Source organism: Colias croceus, chromosome 2, assembly GCF_905220415.1.
Source record: "Colias croceus chromosome 2, ilColCroc2.1".
NCBI lineage: Eukaryota > Metazoa > Arthropoda > Insecta > Lepidoptera > Pieridae > Colias > Colias croceus.
Window position 1 is genome coordinate 5,922,270 of NC_059538.1, and position 20,418 is coordinate 5,942,687.

At 33.4% G+C, this 20,418-nt stretch overlaps 1 protein-coding gene across 1 annotated transcript in view; it reads right to left on the minus strand.

Annotated features, from left to right (window-relative positions):
- The window catches only part of LOC123701274 (beta-1,4-glucuronyltransferase 1), a 47,331-nt gene that overhangs the window by 3,895 nt on the left and 23,018 nt on the right, over positions 1-20,418 (minus strand). Inside the window, exons 2-5 of the mRNA XM_045648693.1 lie at positions 18,773-19,556; positions 3,352-3,511; positions 2,054-2,359; positions 1,672-1,804 (exon numbers count right to left, since the gene is read on the minus strand). Of these exons, the coding sequence (XP_045504649.1) occupies positions 1,672-1,804; positions 2,054-2,359; positions 3,352-3,511; positions 18,773-19,374 (1,201 nt within the window). The 5' untranslated portion in view covers positions 19,375-19,556. The remainder of the gene's footprint in view (positions 1-1,671; positions 1,805-2,053; positions 2,360-3,351; positions 3,512-18,772; positions 19,557-20,418) is intronic.

Consider the following 20,418-nt stretch of genomic DNA (forward strand, 5'->3'; position numbering starts at 1 on the left):
AAATTACAAATAATTTATCAGTAGTCTGTTTTATAGTAAGGAACATGGATTCTAAAAATAATTTAACAACAAAAACAAACAATTCTGGCGGGAAAAAATCAGGGAAACAAGCGACACGTCCGTCTAGTAACAGGCCTCGGCCGGTAGTGTCGGTACACAGGCGTTCACGCACACATGCGTACGTTTTTGGCTTGGGAATAAGAATTTTCGATTTACTCGAAATCTATTGATTGGACTAAAAAAATAAATCGACATTATTTTAGTATGTTGCTTGTAGAATTATTTGCCGTAAAAACAGAATGATTGCATGTAGTTAAGTATGGTTTTTAAGCATCAAAAGATTCTTTTAGAGGTATCTTTGTGATTTTTTTCTATCGAGTAAAGTAAGTTGTATTGTGTTTTCAGCTCGATATCTAGCTAGTATATATCCTGAAGAATATCATATATTTGTCTGAGATTTTTTACTACAGTTAATCATATACTTTAAAGCATTATAAAACTCGAGTTTTGCCTCGTTTAGCTCTTCTAAGCCCCTTAATCTAAATTTACAATTATCATAAATGGATACTACAAATCGTTCCATAAATTCAAATGTGCAAACATAGACATATTCACATTGAACAAGCGTGAAAGTAATGACTCTTCGAGATTATCAAAACCAATGCAAATCGATCGGTTGCGTCAGAAAATCTTGCGCAAGGCTGCGGTAGCAAAGTTTGCGATTTTGCAAATTAGCGTAAGAATGGAGCCAACCGTCTGGGAACGACGGGCACTGCGGTCGTTGAACCATAATACACAATTAGAATGCCCCATACGCAGTCCACGCCATACTATTTACGGCATAAATAGCTCACGATACCGACAGTGCTGAGATTAATTGCTGTTGTATTGCAATTACACGGGAAACGGTACTAATTGTGTTCCTAGGGACATTATTTTCCATAATTTTCATAATGTAGGGGACATATAACCGCAAATGCATGCACTTGTTAGTATGAGAATTAAGCTCTCGACGAGCGTCGTTGAGTAAGTAATTATTTAAGATTGTTGTAATAAAGTTATATTTAAACATGTATGATATCTATTAAAAATAAGTCCTCTGTGTATTTAATTACACACAATCTAAACAGGTATTTCCGTTGTATATGTTTGCTTATTATTCAAAGGCTTTAAGCGTAATCATGCGCAGTTCCATTTAATGATGTTCGTACGGTAATTAAAAGATAAAAACACTTTAATGTAGGTATAAAAATATGTATTTTGACGTTTATCCTTTACCCGTTTTATCTCATTTATTATCATCATTTAAATGATAATGATAAAATTATGCAGTTTATAGACTCTACAGATATTCTTAACTCGGAGATGCAATGATACTCCATCACCCTACCTGAACCCCCCACCTGATCTTTTCATGAAAAGGTGAACTCGAATAAGCTGAAATACTTGTTCTCTTAAAGTTAAATAACGCCAAATTGCCCAGTCTCTTTGAATATTGGCTGACGTCGCCAAACCTCAAGCAGGAGAAAATTGTTAGTATCAGTTTAATTATGTATTATGGACACAGACCCTGGTTGAAGGCCCGTGTCCCTGCAGTGGGAATGAAATTGGCTGATGGTGAATAAATTTTAATACTAAGGGACATACATTGAAACGGTAAGTGATACATACGATTGGTTTCAGCTGCATTCATCCACTGCTGGCCTTGGGGAATATTGTGACAGTTAGGGCATACGAATTTGTGAAATGGAATGGCAGTTTTGTTGGTCAACATCGCCCGCAGCTCCGTTTTAGTCGATGGCACCTGAAAGTTTTATAATATATTGATTAAGGTTCATAGTTTCCATTTGATTCACGAGTAAATAAGTTACCCATTAATATATAAAACATTTTTGTTGGAATTTGACATATTAAGGTAGGTATGCGACTTTAGCAAGTCCTTAAACATATCAAGAATGTCGTTTGTCGTTTGTTTGTCGTCTGGCCGGGGTCTTCAAACTCCTACGAAAGATAGAGAGAAACAGATCTGATAAATAATTTGAATAAAACTTACTTGAACTTTGGCATCCACTTCAAATATGCTTATCGGAAACACTCTGGGTTTAGTGGACGTGCTCAGTGGCTTAGCATTACGCGCAATCATATTCAAAAATCTTGGAATTAAATTCGGACTAGGATATAGCTCTATATCAGATGGAAGTATGAAGTGTGTTACAGCGGCGTCCCTGGCTATATTTCTCGCAACATTCACTGGATATAACAAATTCTTTTCCTTCATATATGTTGTAGTCACATTATCATATGGAGGCTTTCCGGTACAATTATAAGGTGTTTGTATAAGGACATCTGGATCAGGTATCTGAAAAGAAAATGAAATTTAAAGTTATATTTCCGATAATTTCTGCTATAGTTAGCTCCTTAGTGCTGGATTCTATATCTTAACTGCTAAAGATCGCCGTCCTGCCAGGGTACGGATTACTTATAAGTTATAACCATAAAGATGTATAGATATTATGTTTATTTAATGCTACATTATGTATGTACATAATGTAGCATTAAAACAGATGCATCCAACTACTACAGACTATCATAAATATAACAGGATATCGTCATCCTAAAATTTATAGCTTCATTTCTTGAAATAGACTAGCAGACTGACCTCTTTTTATATGACTCAGCTTCTGTATGTTTAAATAACGTAACTTTTAGTCATCACAGACTAGGTTAAGATAACTTTTTCCTATAAATAAAAAACAATGAACTCGTAATAGACGGGTTCACGTTCTACGTTTTTCATTTACTAGATTTTCTTTGTTATTTATTTTTACCAATATAACCTCTTCACAGATGCATACTAGGCTACGCCTATTGTTATCATCTTCATAAAGAGCCATAGAAAGAAGGTGACACTATTAACAATAAATGTTTCAAGTAACATTGCCAAGATTTCGGAGGCCGATCTAACCTTGGCCTTGTTCGCCAATAACTTTAAAGAAAAGGGTGACTTTGTATTATGGTCGTGTCTTATTTGAGCGAAAAGATCTGTTACATTGCGGTTTTTATTATACTGAAGTGACATCATGAATAACTACTAATTCAATATAAATCATAAATCTCTTCCGCACAAAACAAATGATAATACCAATGTTTAAAAAAGAACTTATTTTCCTGGTTTAAGTATAGACATTTCCACAAATCTTTTTAAACATCTAGTCATTGATAAAAAATTAATGAATGCTGCTAATGTTACACTTGAGACCTTCTCATTGAATGAATGAAGTCACATTACACTTATGACTGCAACGTATGTTATTACCTTATTACACCATATAGCCATTTTAAATTACTAACCTTACTGGGTATATGTTTGTGGGAAAAAAATATGTGAAAGGTGACGAACTGCTTAACGAGCTCGTTACTAAGGCAATCTCGTAAGTATCTGATGCTGTTCACTGTAGGAGTCAGGTCAGCGCCCGGCGCGTGAATAGCCAGACTCACTGGTGCCATCCATCTGTAAGCAATTAAGATTAAAACTAATTAGATATTAGATGACAGGACAAGCTTTATACCTATTTTATAGAGATTTTTTAAAGACTTAAATTGCTGAAAAGTGCTGGATGCGGTTTTATTCATAGGATTTAATTTGTTTTTATGTAAAATATTACTTGGAATGAAGAAAATACCCAGACAATTATTATGATGCTTAAAATATTCGAAAGTAAACATACGATTATTTTTTTGCACTACATATTAAATTACTAGGTACCTACATATTCACGAAATCTATCAACAGTTATCATTTTGGCGGAACCAAAGATTAGATAATAAATACTGCCGAATGTAATATCTTATCGTAAACCAATTTACGAATCCAACCCAAACATTGGCATCGAAATGATGTATCATATGTATTATGATCCTATAGTCTGTCACCCATGTATAATCTACATATTATATCTATACTAATATTATAAAGCTGAAGAGTTTGTTCGTTTGAACGCGCTAATCTCAGGAACTACAGGTCCGACTTGAAAAATGATTTTGGTGTTAGATAGGCTTTATATCATTACGCTAAGACCAACAGGAGCGGAGCTACGCGGGTGAAACCGCAAAGCGCAGAATCATGATGTCCAATGTAAATACATCGTAAAAATTACTACAAGGCTTCGTAGACTGTAAAGTATGCCGTGACTTCAAGATACAATTTTATTTTAATCAATATAATGTTGTCAAGTCTCAGTGGGACCACTCGCGTGACCGGAGACATTTACGCCTGCTGGAGCTCTATCGAACATCAGAGGACTAACTAAGCTCCACTGTGCGACACTGATCGCTAACTAAAGAGCTTCGTTAGGAAAATAGGTTACGTACTAAAATAACCTACTAATTAAGCCGCATTTACGCTATAAAGCTTTTCAGAAAAAAATAGATAATTGTATTGACTGTTGGCGCAATGAAAATTGGAGTTTGGCCAATAAAATAAATGTACTAAACACGCATTCTATGCGGCAAAGAACGCCTCACCGCATAATGGTATACTCGTTTATATAATATTTTAACGATTACAGAAGAAGTAGTAATAATGTCATTATTATTAATGGAATTTTTATATTACTCCTATAAAGAATTACGATAGGAAATCTTTAAATATCAAAGTTAGGAAGCGAGTCACCAGGATAAAACTGTAGATATGCTGTCGAGTGTTAAAGATTGACTGAGTAGAATTGACGGATATAATGAAAATTGAAAACGGTCGTTAGAACCTCTCGCTCTATTTTGTAATAATGTTTGTAACAATATAAAAATTTATCAACTATTTATACCTAAATATATACTTATTTTGCGATTGAATTTAAAATTTTAATTATCTGAGATTTCATTATTTTTTAATGATTTAGATATTGGGTTACAATCAGTAATGAACCTACTTGTGTCGTTTTGTTATAACAAAAATGTTATCAGCATCTTAATTAACAAGCGTTTTGCATTTATTTTAATATAATGAAAATGTGCCATTATTATATATAGTTGATTAACTCTATTATTTGGAAATGTCGGTTCAGAAAAAGCTGACAGAGTTATTGATGGTGCCAATGGCATATACAAATAAGAAATGACTTATTTTAGGTCACGCAGCGTCGTGCAGCTCGAAATTTTATCCTTGACTTTACGTTTTTGGAGCGTGTAACCGATGACACCTGCTAATTATGACTTCATCGAAGCTCAACGAAGTGAATTGACCTATTTTAAATATTCTTTAACGTTTTTAACTGCCATAAAATATTTTAGGAAATACGCGTTATTATATGCAATGTTAGCTTATCCTCCTGAGTCCTGCCTCGTATTACATTTTGAGTATTGTTTAAAAGGATTCAAACTCTATCAATACTTACACTAAGTTGAATCTAATACAAAAATATAAAGAAGGAGCGATATCGCATAAATAATAATTATATTAAGTTAATTAAATATATTTAAAGGGACGTTTCGGAAATATTTGAAGAGCTTTCCATTTAATTGAAAACTAGAGCGCAATCAAAAACTTTGACGAGCAGTTTTTGATTGCGCACTTTTATGTTCTACAAAGTATACAGCATTTCTATTTACTTTGTGTCGTTTAACATTATATTGATTTTGCGTAACGAAGTAAATTGCGTGAACAAATATCAAATGATGGTATTTGAAAAAGTGAGAATTGCTGTCGGCACGATATTTTGCTTTATGTAATATTCATGAAGGTATTCATAATTACGCAATGAATTTGCTTTTGTAATATCATTATGAATCTATGGCATAAAAACAACAATATTAGATTAAAATTATCATATTTTGTTTATCACACAAAGACTTCCGATAACATTATCAAACACAATACAAATCGGATTATCCATTGGATTGACCAATACAATAAATAAGTATTGGATAATCGTGATTTTTATGATTGCCATATCGGCTTCAACGTAATCGCTTACAACGTGTATTAAAAACAGCGGAAGTTTACAGTTCACTGGTAGCGTAGGGTAAATCCATATAACCATAGCCAGTCTCCTCCGTCGAGGTAATTAGTACGCGGAAACAGTAACTAAACGCATAATTTCATTGGCGGTAAATTATGGAGGGTAGACGCGGCGCATGTACCTGTGTTACGGGGGTTCCTAGTCTGGCCAAAGCTGTTAGATCAATAACGCTCGCCTTGTTTGTAAACTTATTTCACACCGAACCAAAACGTCTGTCTGAATGGAGTTGATCATAATAAGTTCACACGACACCGAGTGCGCTGAAGAGCCGTGAGAACTAATATAAGTCAACACAAGGCCACTCACAAAGGGTTTAGTTTGCTTAAGTGTCATAGAGAAATGCATCCTTTGTATGCATTATTGCATACAGGCATGCATGGCTTGACTAGACTTGACTAAGTAATTCTGTTACGTGAATAGTAGGTAAGCGTGCATATTCAATACTAGCTGCTCCGCGCGGTTTCACCCCCGTGGCTCCGCCCCTGTTGGTCGTAGCGTGATGATATATAGCCTATAACCTTCCTCTATAAATGGGCTATCTAACCCTGGAAGAATTTTTCAAATCGGACCAGTAGTTCCCGAGATTAGCGCGTTCAAACAAACAAACAAACAAACAAACTCTTCAGCTTTATAATATTAGTATAGATGGATATTGATGAAACTACAATTTTGGCTTAATATCTTGTTATTATTGAAATTCAGCATGTATATCATACTTTAATTAAAGACATTTAACATGAGAAACACATTTACAAATTTTTAAACTCAATCTAAATCACATTTATAAATAGTTAGAAAGTACTTTATAATTTATATCTTGAAAGGAAACATAAATATATTGTATTCAAAGGTAAATAACAAAGCTCAATATCATTACGCTTAGCATATTAGCGGATATTTACATCCAAATGCGTTTTTTCCAACATCTTTATCAGTGGAAGATTTCACCTAAATCAATATTAAAACATCGCCCGCATTTCGTTATCAACATTTTACACAAGTGAGATTCAAATATTGTCATTGACTTAATTTTGTGGCGCTATAGGTACATATTTACAATCAGAGACAGATAAAAATTTGAGTGGTTTTATCGTCTTCCTTATCATCATGCAATCTTTGCTAATATGTACCTACGTCTGTTTAAATTGTCTGTAAAGGTATTTTGACATTTTTATTAATGCTTCATTTCGAAATACAAATCAAACCGGAATTGTAAACCAAATTTCCATTTATAATGAAAAAATGTTACACTTTTATTGGGTTACATTAATAATATAATATGAATAAAGACAAAGGCTATAATTCTAAATATATAGCATGATACATCCAACATTTTTAATATCTTTCTAATAGGAATAGAATGTGAAAAATTATTGATCACACCGATCCATAATGGAATTAGTGCGACAAGATGATAGATGGGGACCGTCCCCTTCGGCAGCTTGTCGAAGTCTGCGCGTATTGCGCATTTTAGCATTTATTGTCTAGAGTGCGTGTTATTAATATTAATGTCTGCCTCATGCACATGGCTGCAAATTTATCAACAATGGATAGTTTTTATCGTGGAAAATTTGCAGGGATGTTATTCAAATTTTATGAGTTATGTTAGGAAAGTGGACATTAAACAATCTACTGTAATAGTCGGTAACGATCGATATTTTAATGATGTATAAAAAATAGTAACGTTATGCAAGAGCGGGCTCAGTGAAAACATTGTGGAATTACAAATAAAAGAGATAAAAAGAAGCACAAACATTTGTACATGCAATTGTTAGTGACTAAGCCACTTCACACCGAACAATAATGAATTAATGCTTTCAATGCTAATGCTCAAATTATGCTCCATATACGTGACTCGAGAAAGATGCATGCGATAAACATTCCGCTATCACGGCGAGCATCATCATCAAGCACTCTAATAACAAAGCACACGAAAATCAAAATTGCTCCACGGTCGCAGTTAAGCGTGTTCTCACAAACGATAGATTTAATTTTACGTACAAGTGTTCGGCCTACATCTACGACCGCAGTCGCTATGCGGATAACTGTACAGGCATACTGAGATGGTGATTCCGTAATGGGAGACTGCACTTGGCTGCGACTCATCTGGGTTGACCGCAAGGCCACCCCCTGCCCGCGCTCGCACCTGCGACGCTACGTGCGTCTCAAGAGACTGCTAAATATTTATCAATCACGTATTTCCTGTCGTGAAACTTGACTGCTCACTTCACCTGAACTATCCTGCGATTGGCAGAAGTCGAGCCTTATTGCGCAGTCAGGCCGGGCAACTGTGATTAGAATTGATTCAACGAGTTTCAATCAGACATATTACTATGTAGACAACTAGAGACTATAGCTATTTTTCTAGAATATATTTGCTTTATATCCTAATACAACGTATTTTTATACATGTATTGCATAAAACTAATTGCTTGTTAATTGATCCTATACCATGTTTAATTATTATTTATTGTACACGGGACCTTTACTGGTTCTATACGATACGTATAGGTACATATATTTTATTAGGGAACGCAGCAACAACATTCGATATAAAACATATACAATTATATAAAAGTAATTATCTAGCTATTAATAGATTGTAGTTAACAGTTATTCCATCCTGCAGTAAATAAATCATATATGTAATTGAGTCATATACTCTATTATTATGAGTTTAACTTCAGAATATAAAACATAACAGACAAACGGAAATTACCTATCCCAAGACGATCAATAAATTTAAATTGCATAGCATATTTAATTAATTAAAATTTTATAGCAATCCAAGGATGTAACATAAAGGTTGGGATTTTGCAATAAAACAAGTTGGTAATAAGTATAGAAAAGTCTCAGTTTACGACCCATCAACTCTCCGCCAATCTAAATTATAGGATCTATGTATATCTACGCAGAATTTTCTGTGGGCAATATGTGCATGTCTGCTTTCCAATAACTCATTCGATTAGCGAACCGCAGGCAATAAACGTTTTCATAAGTGTAATGGGTTTCCGCATTCTAAAATCAATCAAGTTTCAGGTTAGGTTTCATCATTTGTAATAGAATATCCAACGGTTGGCCCACATCGTGTGCTGTGGGTTCATTAAAATAAAACATACTTCAATTTCGTGGCATCTCACGGCGTCTCATTACTCAATGTCAGAGCTCACGCGAACCGCTCCTTAGTTTTCCCTGGGTGTTATAGGTAAACCAGAATCTGATGGCAATTAGGGAAATCAAAATTTTGAGTGTGCAACCCTAGGGAAAATGGACTGAACGATCTTTATACTGCTTATTTTTTATTTTGTCCTCAATATCATTAGTCACATTACATAAGTGGACAATACTGTACTTAATAATGAGATATCCACTTAATATTATTTAGTTACATACTTACATGTATAATATACAATTATACATATTACTTTTATACTATACTAGCTTACCGCCCGCGGCTGCGCCCGCTTTTTCTTAAACGATTTGAAATTTAAACTATCCTATCTCTCAAGTTGGATCGAACTGCACATAGTGTGCGAATTTCATTATAATCGGTTATGTGGTTTAGGAGTCCATTGAAGACAAACATTGTGACACGAGATTTATATATACATACTAGCTTTCCGCCCGCGGCTTCGCCCGCGTTTTCTAAGAAAAACCCGCATAGTTCCCGTTCCCGAGGGATTTCCGGGATAAAACCTATTCTATCTCTCAAGTTGGATCGAACTGCACATGGCGTGTGAATTTTATTATAATCGGTTAAGTGGTTTAGGAGTCCATTGAGGACAAACATTGTGACACGAGATTTATATATATTAAGATTAAGAAAAGATTTGTATATTCATTACCAGTGTGCCATGTGAAAATATCGATATAATGATAATGTAGATCAAAACTGCTTATAATTTTTTATAAAATAAAATTTAAATAAAATAAAATTATGTTTATTTTCGTCACACATTATAAAATTGACTTGGACAGCTTGGACTTGACGAATAGCCGTATTGGAAACTCCTGTAATAAGTTTTCATAAAATTATATTCTAATAAACAAACAATATTATAGTTACCTACATATAATATTTTTAATATAAAGTATCAAAACGGGTAAGTCAAATTTACAAATAAAATCTTGAAAATTGAAAATTGTGATGTCTTTGACCCTTCTTCATCGAATGTTTTTCTATACACATTATAAACAACACCTCTTGCTTGTGATCGCAGCGGCTTTTTCGACATTTTCGAAGATTTTTTAGACAAAATCCTAAAAATTATTCATCAACTGCAAAAAAGACAAATAATTTGACAACCAATTTGATAGTTGTCAAATAAGTTGCCACATGAAAATCTTTTATTTCTTAAATATAAATATGCCATCAGATTCTGGTAGACCTATACTATCGGATTGTTCATCCATTTCTGTCAATGCCATATGAAATGGCGCAAACACTTTTTATCAATTATACACAAACGAAAAGTAAACAAATGTACTTTTTAGTTTGTGTTCACTTCGTAATCCTCGTTATCGCATCTCTATATTCAATTATTCAAGTTTATGACCGACTGTAACATTAAAGGTTTTGAAGCATTTGTGAGGCCATTATGCTGCAGCGCTATGATAAGCACGGGTTTCGCAATGAATTTTCCAAACTTCTTATTTACACCTTATTAGATTGACTTGTACTACTTTGTTATCTGAATTGATTGAATCATCTCGCATTTATTTCTGCAAGATTATAGCTCTTTGGTTAATAGTATAAAATTTGATGATTTAATATAGAACTAATCGCCAACCATATATTTTTATGCAAATAAATTCACCGCCTATACAATATCATCCTCTTTAGTAGGTAGCTAAAGATCTTTGTTAACCCTCGTATGTGGTCTTCATTCTTCGCCTCAGCTCAATGACTGAATAGAGCATTAGAATCAAGAGCAAATAATGCAGCACGTGGCTATGCCGTGCAGCCATGTTCGAAACAGGTTTAGCCTCTATTGCCACCTCCACGTGGTAGCCATTTAACTAACATGATTAAAATCTTTGTTTGGAAGCTGGTTTTGTATCGGACATCATTTTCGCTCTAAATCTATACTAATATTATAAAGCTGAAGAGTTTGTTTGTTTGTTTGAACGCGCTAATCTCGGGAACTACTGGTCCGATTTGAAAAATTATTTCGGTGTTAGATAGCCCATTTATCGAGGAAGGCTATAGGCTGTACATATATCATCACGCTAAGACCAACAGGAGCGGAGCAATGCGATACCGCGGGAAACAGCTAGTACATGATATGAATGATGTATGTTCATATGCTTCCTAATCTAGTTTAAGAGAAATGAGGACCCACATTTAATGGTCATTGCAAGGTCAATTTGAATATTTAAATTATTCATTTATTTCTCTATCGTTTATATTACAAACCTTAATAAATTGATTTCACTATTACTAATCATCGAATATCACGAGTACTTCATTAAAATATACGCCAGTACATGTTCCATAAAGATATTCTTTCCGGGATTATATAATATTGATGTAATCACTCTTTGTACGAAGAATTTCAATAATCAATAGTACTCGTAAGAGCAGTAATCTAAAATTTATAAGCGCTAAGTACCTACGGTTAGAAACTAGTCATTCATTAATGGATGAATTGGAAGTATCTCCTATTTATTTTTATTTATATATTTCTATATTGATCGATTGATATTCAAATAATAATAAAGTACTAGTATTAATTATTTTACAGACATTAATTATTAACCAACATTCCGATTTCAAATAGAGACTGTGAATATGCCCAACATATCAAAGATTTTTAAAAGTTTTACCGATTTAAATGTGGGTTTGATGTTTATCAAATATTATCATTATAATATCTACTCGTAATTAAGTATTTATTTATTGAGTAACATAGTTTTAACCACGTAAAAGCTTGTTACATAATTATATTTATTTTATTATTACATTGCAGAACGTTTTGTCAGTTGTAGTTACTTATATCACGAATAAATGATGGTGATCTCAAAAGTATTGCATTATTTGATTCAGATTGCATCGTTGAGCGTTTCAAAATAACATCACTTAAGTTGCATCCGACAAAGCTTTGGATTATGAAATCGAAAGCTAGTTGGTATCTTCCTACTCTTAGATACTGTTACTAATGCTGAATTGATCGTTATGTAAACGGAAACAATGGACTATCTAATTATTATGGAAATTTTATAAGTTACATTAATTTTAGTTAAAAATCCAAAACGAAAATCGAGCACAGAAGTTCCTACCTACAGGCTTAATACTAAAATATATTTTATAAGGCCAAGTCGAAATCGCTGCTGTAGGTAATAATTTTCTTATTAATAAGCCTTGTCGAGTTAGGGTTCTGTCGTTAGAAACGATGATTTAAGATACATTTAATAATTTATTTTTGGGTTCTTTTAAAGTTATGCTTAATGGCTTTTTATTGTTTTGATATTGAATTAAATAATTTCCTAGTAGTTTATCAGATAAATTATGCAGATAAATTTGAAAAGAAAATTATGCTTTGCATTACTATAGATACCTATCGATAGATAAAAGAATTTTATATTTTGCCTAAATATAATTTTGCCTAACCTATTACGTTAAATTCTGCCGCACGTTTATATACATTTTAATTCGGTTATTTTTATTCAGTCCTACAACTAAACTGATGATTATTATTAGTATCACATATATGCTATGCTAGAGTACCGATCTATCTACGGCTCTCACAATAGGTCACTCAAGACCATTAATGTTACTGAGTTTTGTTAGGTGAGTGGCAATTGTTGCGCTGAGGCAAAGGTCACATTCTCAAATACCATATACTATAATCCCACTACAATATTTTATTCATCTGTACAATATAAAGACAATAATCTATTATTATTTTATATTCCTATATGAACCAACGGGAAAATAGCGGTATGTCATCGTAATCAATAAATAGTCCGCACAACGCCCATTTTCACTTTTCGTCGCGGAATTATAAGAATGCGTATAATAGAGACCGGTTCGACGAATATAGGTAACTATAGTTATTCGATTAATTCGCCTGCAATCGACCGCATTGACGAGACCGTGCAGAAAATTAATGGCTTCGGCCCGAAACTAATTTACTTAAATGGTGTTGTACGTCGCTTTCATTAGCTTTCTTCGTGTCTTCACATTATTGTGATGAACTATAATAGAACCTGTGACACTATCGCTAATTAATCTGTTATATTGAAAAATAACTAACATTTTCTTTCAATGCATAAAATTTATTTTCAATGTATTATTAAAATAGAATTAGTATTCAAAAATAGCGTGCAAGACCACTCGTTTAGTAGAAGTGAAATAACACACAACAGAAACCTCAAAGTATGATATTGTTTTAATACAATAATAATAGTTAATATTGTATTGGAGTTTATTCAACCGTAAATCCGTTGTATACTTGCGTGCTCAGTGCAGCATTGAAAGGGGGCCGGAGTTGTGCACGCGCATAATTATTATTAATACAAGTTACAACCGGTGAGAGTTTCGGCTTCGTGGCAAATTATACAAGGCTGATACGTTTTCAAATGATCCATTTTATTTACCGAGATTCTGCACCGAAGCAACGATATGAACACTGATTATTATCATTCGAAATTCTACATTGAAATCAATCTATACCGGGTTAACATATTTTTCATTGAAATATGATTCCGCGTTTGTTTTTTTAGATATAGGTACGTATTTAAAAGCATTTTGTTATTTACTACTTTTATATCAATTACTACTTAAATAAAATAACAACTATTGATTCTCAAAAGCAATACCTCACATTCAATCTTTTTAATATTGTAAATATGTTGTATAGTAAGTACTAAGTACCTATTCAATTATTCATACTGTATGGATATACCTAATTAATAACTAGCTATCAACTCGAGTCGCTCTGAAAATTAGTCACATCAACATTCACTTGATTTTTATCGATAAAACATTAATGGTCATTACTCAGTTCTTACAATGTTATTTTTAAAGATAACGGTTATCAACCTGTTAAATAGATGCTTACAAGAAATAACCATTAGCGAGAGCATCTAAAAGTTACAAAGTAGAGAAGCAACAAAATAGTTAACACTCTCGTACGCCTGACGCAAAATCAATAACCTGCAATATGACATTGTTCATAAATCACTTCTGCTTCACTTAAGTTCAGACAGTGTGATATATTACAGTAATGTGTGGAGTTAAATTGGTGTACAACGCAACGTCCGCCGGATTGGTGATATCAATCAACGACCACTCGACTGGCCGTCTATCGCCTCTATACTACAATGAAATAATTAGATAGCTATTCTATGACCATTAGCACGTTCTAATGTTCGACCTTTTGTATGACAGCGTTGGCTTTGTTTATACTTGGTCAGATTTTTAATTCGTAATTAGTGACCCACTATGATTGAAAACAACAATGATGTCTCATAAACTTTATTTTCTAAATTATTGGACAATTTTTGAATAATATGATTATACATATTATATATTCATGTCTCTTCACTAACCAAAAAATTGCGACAAAATTTGACTTTTCCGCTCACAAAACTTTATATTTTTTAAATGAAGGTTCCATAAACCTTTTTTATTGCACCGTTTATAGAGCCAGTGAACAGATTAAGTTGTCACAAGGGCATCGCTACAACTAAAATAGGTGCATCCAAGAATAACATTGAAAATGAATGGTAAATTAACTCGACATTTTTCATCCTATTAATAAAAGCTACAAGTTGGTAACATGATGTGAGAGGACAACCGATCACGGTAATTTATTTTCAATACGACGGTAATTAAGCATGACATTGGGCATGTAAAAGAATCATAATGACGGCAAAAAATTATATATTTGTCTACTACGCTGGACGGTTTGGTCAACAACTCGCTAGATGATAGAGGCAATAAAATTGCGAAATATCCCAGGCAATTGAATATAGTATTACAATTTTAAATCCCGTAGGGCATATAATTCGATAAAGCTTGGTAGTGAATTGGATGTGTTTAAACAAATTAAATTATTTTGCTCTATAAATTAATTGGATTTGAACGAGTTAAATGTATTTTAGGTAGTACAAATGCATCTTAATTATTAGACGAACATTCAACATCACATGTGAAGGATCACAGTTTCATATAATTAAGAAGTCTACATTAAACATAATTTGAAAGTTTTTGATAAATAATCCTTCTAGAGAAGCTACCATGCTTTAGAAGAGTTTAAGTGGACCAACATTTCGAAACTAAATTAGGATCACCTCTGTATGGACTGGATTTAAATGAATTGTTACATACAGTACTCACTATGTTACTACATCATACATGTAGTACGTACGCGCCTACGCATGACTGTTGGCAATTGTATTCTAATAAATTACGAAATATTACATTTATTTAGATATCTACTATCGCACACATGCTTCATGACTCTTTATGGGCCATGTCCTGATAACAGTATAGTAACGATCCTTGTCCATTGAATGTCGTAGGCGAGATATTCCTAGGTACATACATTTGCATAACGTGTTTTATTTTTTCCTATTTTTTCATTATCTTTATAGTTAAATTACTCCAATTAAAAACTCAGTAAAAAAATTACAAAGACTGTCAACAAAACTGGCAGGAGGTAACTCCATCTATTACCGATGTACTAATACGATGAAGATGCCAAATATTTGCATAAATTTTGTAAGAAGTTCTATTCAGCGTTAGAAGCAACACACCACCTAATTAGAAGATTCTTTGAATCACAGTTTGCGGTTGCAGGCGAGTGTTGCAATGGAAACAAAGGCCGGCAATTTACAATCAGATGGCTATGATTCTAAAAGGTGTTATTAAGTGCATCAAGATTATTTGATTCGATGGATACACAAGAAACATAGATTTATAATCCTACTACTAATTCAGCGAAGCTTATTACATAGTTATAACTTTCGTAACTTAGATTAGGTTCATAAATTTCAAATTTGTGAAAAGTCAGGTTATAATAGGTCAAGGAAAGAATAAGCTTAGAATATAAAAGAAGAATGATGACGATATTAAAGGAATCGTGAAGGGTAATGTACCTACATATATGTAAAAGTTGATTACAATTTGCCTCAAATGTACATACCTAGAGCCTTCATCATTTATATCAATCAGCCTTCTCTTTAAATTAGTAAACTAGTTTTCTAATGAATGACATCCATAACCTTTGAAACTAAAAATGTGGTTATATTATACAAGTTTGATGATAAATGTAATGTTTAATATTGAAATAATAAATGTTGACTTCCGCAACTAATTCATTAATTCATTTAAATATAAACAGTTGTGCTTTTAAATATTTAAGAAGAAACATTTAATCAGGTTTATCATGATTAATTAAGATTAATTAAATTTTAAAACTATTTTTATTGACGTCGGTATAATAATGCGGAAACAAATTAATGCTACCAATAAATTTGGACACATCAAGAAGAATGCTCCAGAAAATCTTAATAAATCTAGTATCGTAATTCATTCTTCATTTGGGTTTGATGATACTCGTATGTCTTGCGAAAGATCAGCGACAATGCATTCTCGATACTCATATTAAACGGTTAACCACCTATTGTGGTTGTTCTTCACTGACGTCTGATACCTCACTCGGTGTGTAATTTGAGCCCGATTGTTACACAATTTCACTGTCAACATATGGACGTGTATGCAATTACCGTAATTATCACTTATTGTTTTTTGTTTGAATAACTCGTTGGTGAGTACGTACGTATGTAACGTAAGTGTTGAAAACATTTTTAAATAATATTTACAATAATAATAGGCCTTTTCTTGAATACAACAAAATATCAGCATCTTGGGTTAAGGGAATTCCATGCCCCCGAAGATGGATAGATCGCTTTCTCATTGAAATCCTCCTTTTTTTCAGCAAGAAAATATGCCATACGTGAAATAGAGAACGAAAATATTCACCGCATAATTCAAGCAGAAAAGCTGGTTAAATGTAGTACTTAGTATCGATTTATGTTAATTAGACTGTTTGTCTAGCAATTTATTGTCCCTCATATCACTTTGAATGTCAATACGTACTTTAGTGTTCTAGAAAGAGTTTTGTCAGCTCATAGTATTCTAGTAATAGGTGGCGATAGGTCTTGTTAAAATGTGACCGCTATTCGCATCTTATTTCTAGTTATTTATCACACTATCTTCAGTACTTATAGCGTATGATGTCATTGCACACTTGGAACCACGTCCTGTGATTTATCTATGATCATTACCTACATTATATAGATTTCAGTAATGACGTAAGAATATAATCAGAATTTTAGATTATACTGTTTTAAGCATTATAAAATGACTGAACTAATGGAATAGTAACAGAGAAAATATAAGAGCATTCTGATTATACTTTTAAACATCTTATTAGGAATTTAACAAGAATCCCTTGAGGCCTTGTGATAATATTATGTTGATTTCACTGACCCACTGCAGGCTTATATGATTTCGTACTGACTCCACCTTAATACAGAAATGATGACAAAACTAGTTTATAAGAGGTCAATCATAGTCACGTTGGATGCAATTTTCTTTTACAGAACGTGTGTAAGTCGAACAGCCGGAGTTCCGCGTGTATCATTGATATTAATATAAACCATAGATCTTGTGCTAGCTGGTACCCATTAATCGTATCCGAGATGCATCTAACTTATCATTACCAGCGAGTAATGTTTATTTGATATGCAATCGTCCGATATCCACTCAACATTTACATGAATAGGGAACCGGACTTTCTATTTATTATGTTTACTTTATACTTACTATTTACGAGATCTTCGGTATAAAATAATAGAAAAGAAATCTTTTTGGATCCATTTGCATAAGTAAAAGCAATTTTACGTATAGAAGAATATATCACACGGTTTGATGCATTGCTATTGTTTTTTTGTTTTTATATTATTAAAAAATGGGATTCTATTCTAAACCAGTTTAGTTTAGTTGGCATATATAAAAATCATAATAAAACAAACGCGAGAAACACAGCAGAAAAAAAATAGAGGCCTCTTTGTATTTTTTGTTACATTTCGGACAATTAGATAAAAATGTGCCAAAATAATTTAAAGTCTAGGTAAAAAAAATGCTTCTATTTTAAACAGCATTTGAAAGATCAAGAATACTGCAATTAAAACATTGATTCAAAAGAAATGTAGTTGCTCAAACTATGTAGAAGTGAAAATTTTTGATATGTGGAGCGATTTTACTTTAAACTTGCTTGACAAGATGATCGAAGAAAGTTGTTTGTCTTTTCACATAATATGTATGTTTTGAGATCGGTATATATTTTGTATGATTATATTTTTGCAGCTATTGCATGTTTATAACAATTACGTATTATTTATTCTTCTATCAATAAATTTTCTTTAAAATCTCATAAAGTCTCATTCGCGCTGATCATAAACAGACAGGTACGACTTAATAGAGGTAATATGCCAATTTATTGCATGTATGAAATATCAAATAATAACAGCACTTTGCATACACTTTTGTCTTTTACAACAATAAATGTAAGTCATACGTTGTGAAAACCATTGTTACAATGAAGGTAAGCCAGTCACTAATGATAAAGAATAAGAGAAGTGATATGACGACACATGAAATTAACGAAACTAAAAGTCAGTGTTGGCACATTATTTTTAGCGCCTACAATATTGTATTGGAAATCAATTAAGTGATGACTTACCGTTCTACTAAAGGTTGCACGTTATCGAGGAACTCGTAGCCCGCGTGAGTTGTATATGTGACAGATTCGTGACACAATATGGTACCATGATCTGCTCGAATAAAATTCTTTAGCACCCAAAATTCTCCTCGTTGTTCCGTTCGTGGCAGCATATCTCTATCATTACAACCTAAAAGCGTCCTCAGATACGCTTGCGTCGTCGGCGACAGGTTGTCTTCATCATCAATATCAAGGCTTGATGCGTTAGACGCTTCAGCATCAGGTACAGCACTCATCACTTTTCTTTCTGCTTCTGGTATAGTGGCCGTACTCGATGCAGTTTTATTCGTTGTCGCCATCGTGGATGGCGTCTTTTGAGACGTAGATTCTTCAAAGTTTCTTGCACTAGCACTAGAATCCAACGATCTCGTTTCAGTTTCATTTCGAATATCTTGGTTAATGTATCTATATTCAGCACTTCTCTCCGAACCGTCGACGGTCATGGGAACCCAGACGACACCCGGTGCTGTGTTCCCTGATAGTTGCATAGCCGCGTAAAGGAGCACAGCTATGTTTATCACAATACTCACTCTAAAGATAAAATTACGACGGTTAGCCACCATTTTGTAGCAATTTAGGCACTTGCTCTTACAATACTAGTGTTTGGTTTGTTAGAACGTCCTCCGTCGTCCTCTAGGACGTAGTCTTCTATAAGGTCCTGTGCGTGTCAGCATCACAATTTATTGTGTCATCAGCAGACGTGTGGAGGTAGGCGCCACGGTGGCGCCTCGCACTATTCCAGCTCCTGCAATAAGTAATAACACATTTAATTAACATATCAGTACTCAACGATATCGATACGTGGATAAAAAGTATGATAATAAACCCGTATTCACATTTTTACTGTTGAATATTACTAAAAATATTTAGACATGTCACGCAGGAGCGTGTTAGATCGTTATCTAAAATGTTTTCTAGAGACTTTCATGCGCGCATATTAGAAGACGTAATTAACCCAGTCGCAGATATTTTCATCACACAGGCTTATCCAACATTCCTGCACAGCTCTGCGATTAGCATTTCTTGTCACTCCTTAATTAGCAAGTCTTGTTCTGATCCACGCTTATCAGTGCAAGATCGTTGCTATTCCGATATTATCTCGCTGGAAAGGCGAGGATGGAATAATTAATCTCATACGAAGACTTGAGTAGTTGATGCGACTAGCGATTAATATTAAATGCGTAACTCTTGAAACTATGTACTCTGCTCAATCTTAAGAGATAATGTATAAGACGTGCGGATTAATGCTCTGCAGCAGTATTAAATCATACTGTTATCTCCATAAAAATGTGTCCCTTGGCTCGCGATAAACTTCGCGTTTATCCCGTTGCGATCTATAGCCTAGGTATTGACTTGAACGTATGTCATCCGTACATGGTGTTACCGGAGTACATTTACAATCGAACGTTTTTATATAACTGTTTTCTTATATACGACACTAACGTAGGTACCTATTGCCTTAACACACTATCTTAGATTCTCAACAAGGGAATGTTATGTGAGGACGAAGAGACGTTATAAGACATGTGTTTACATGTTTATTGATATGAGGTGTCTCTGAAAATAAATTACTGAAAGTAAGTAGTTTTATGAAATCTTGAAACCTT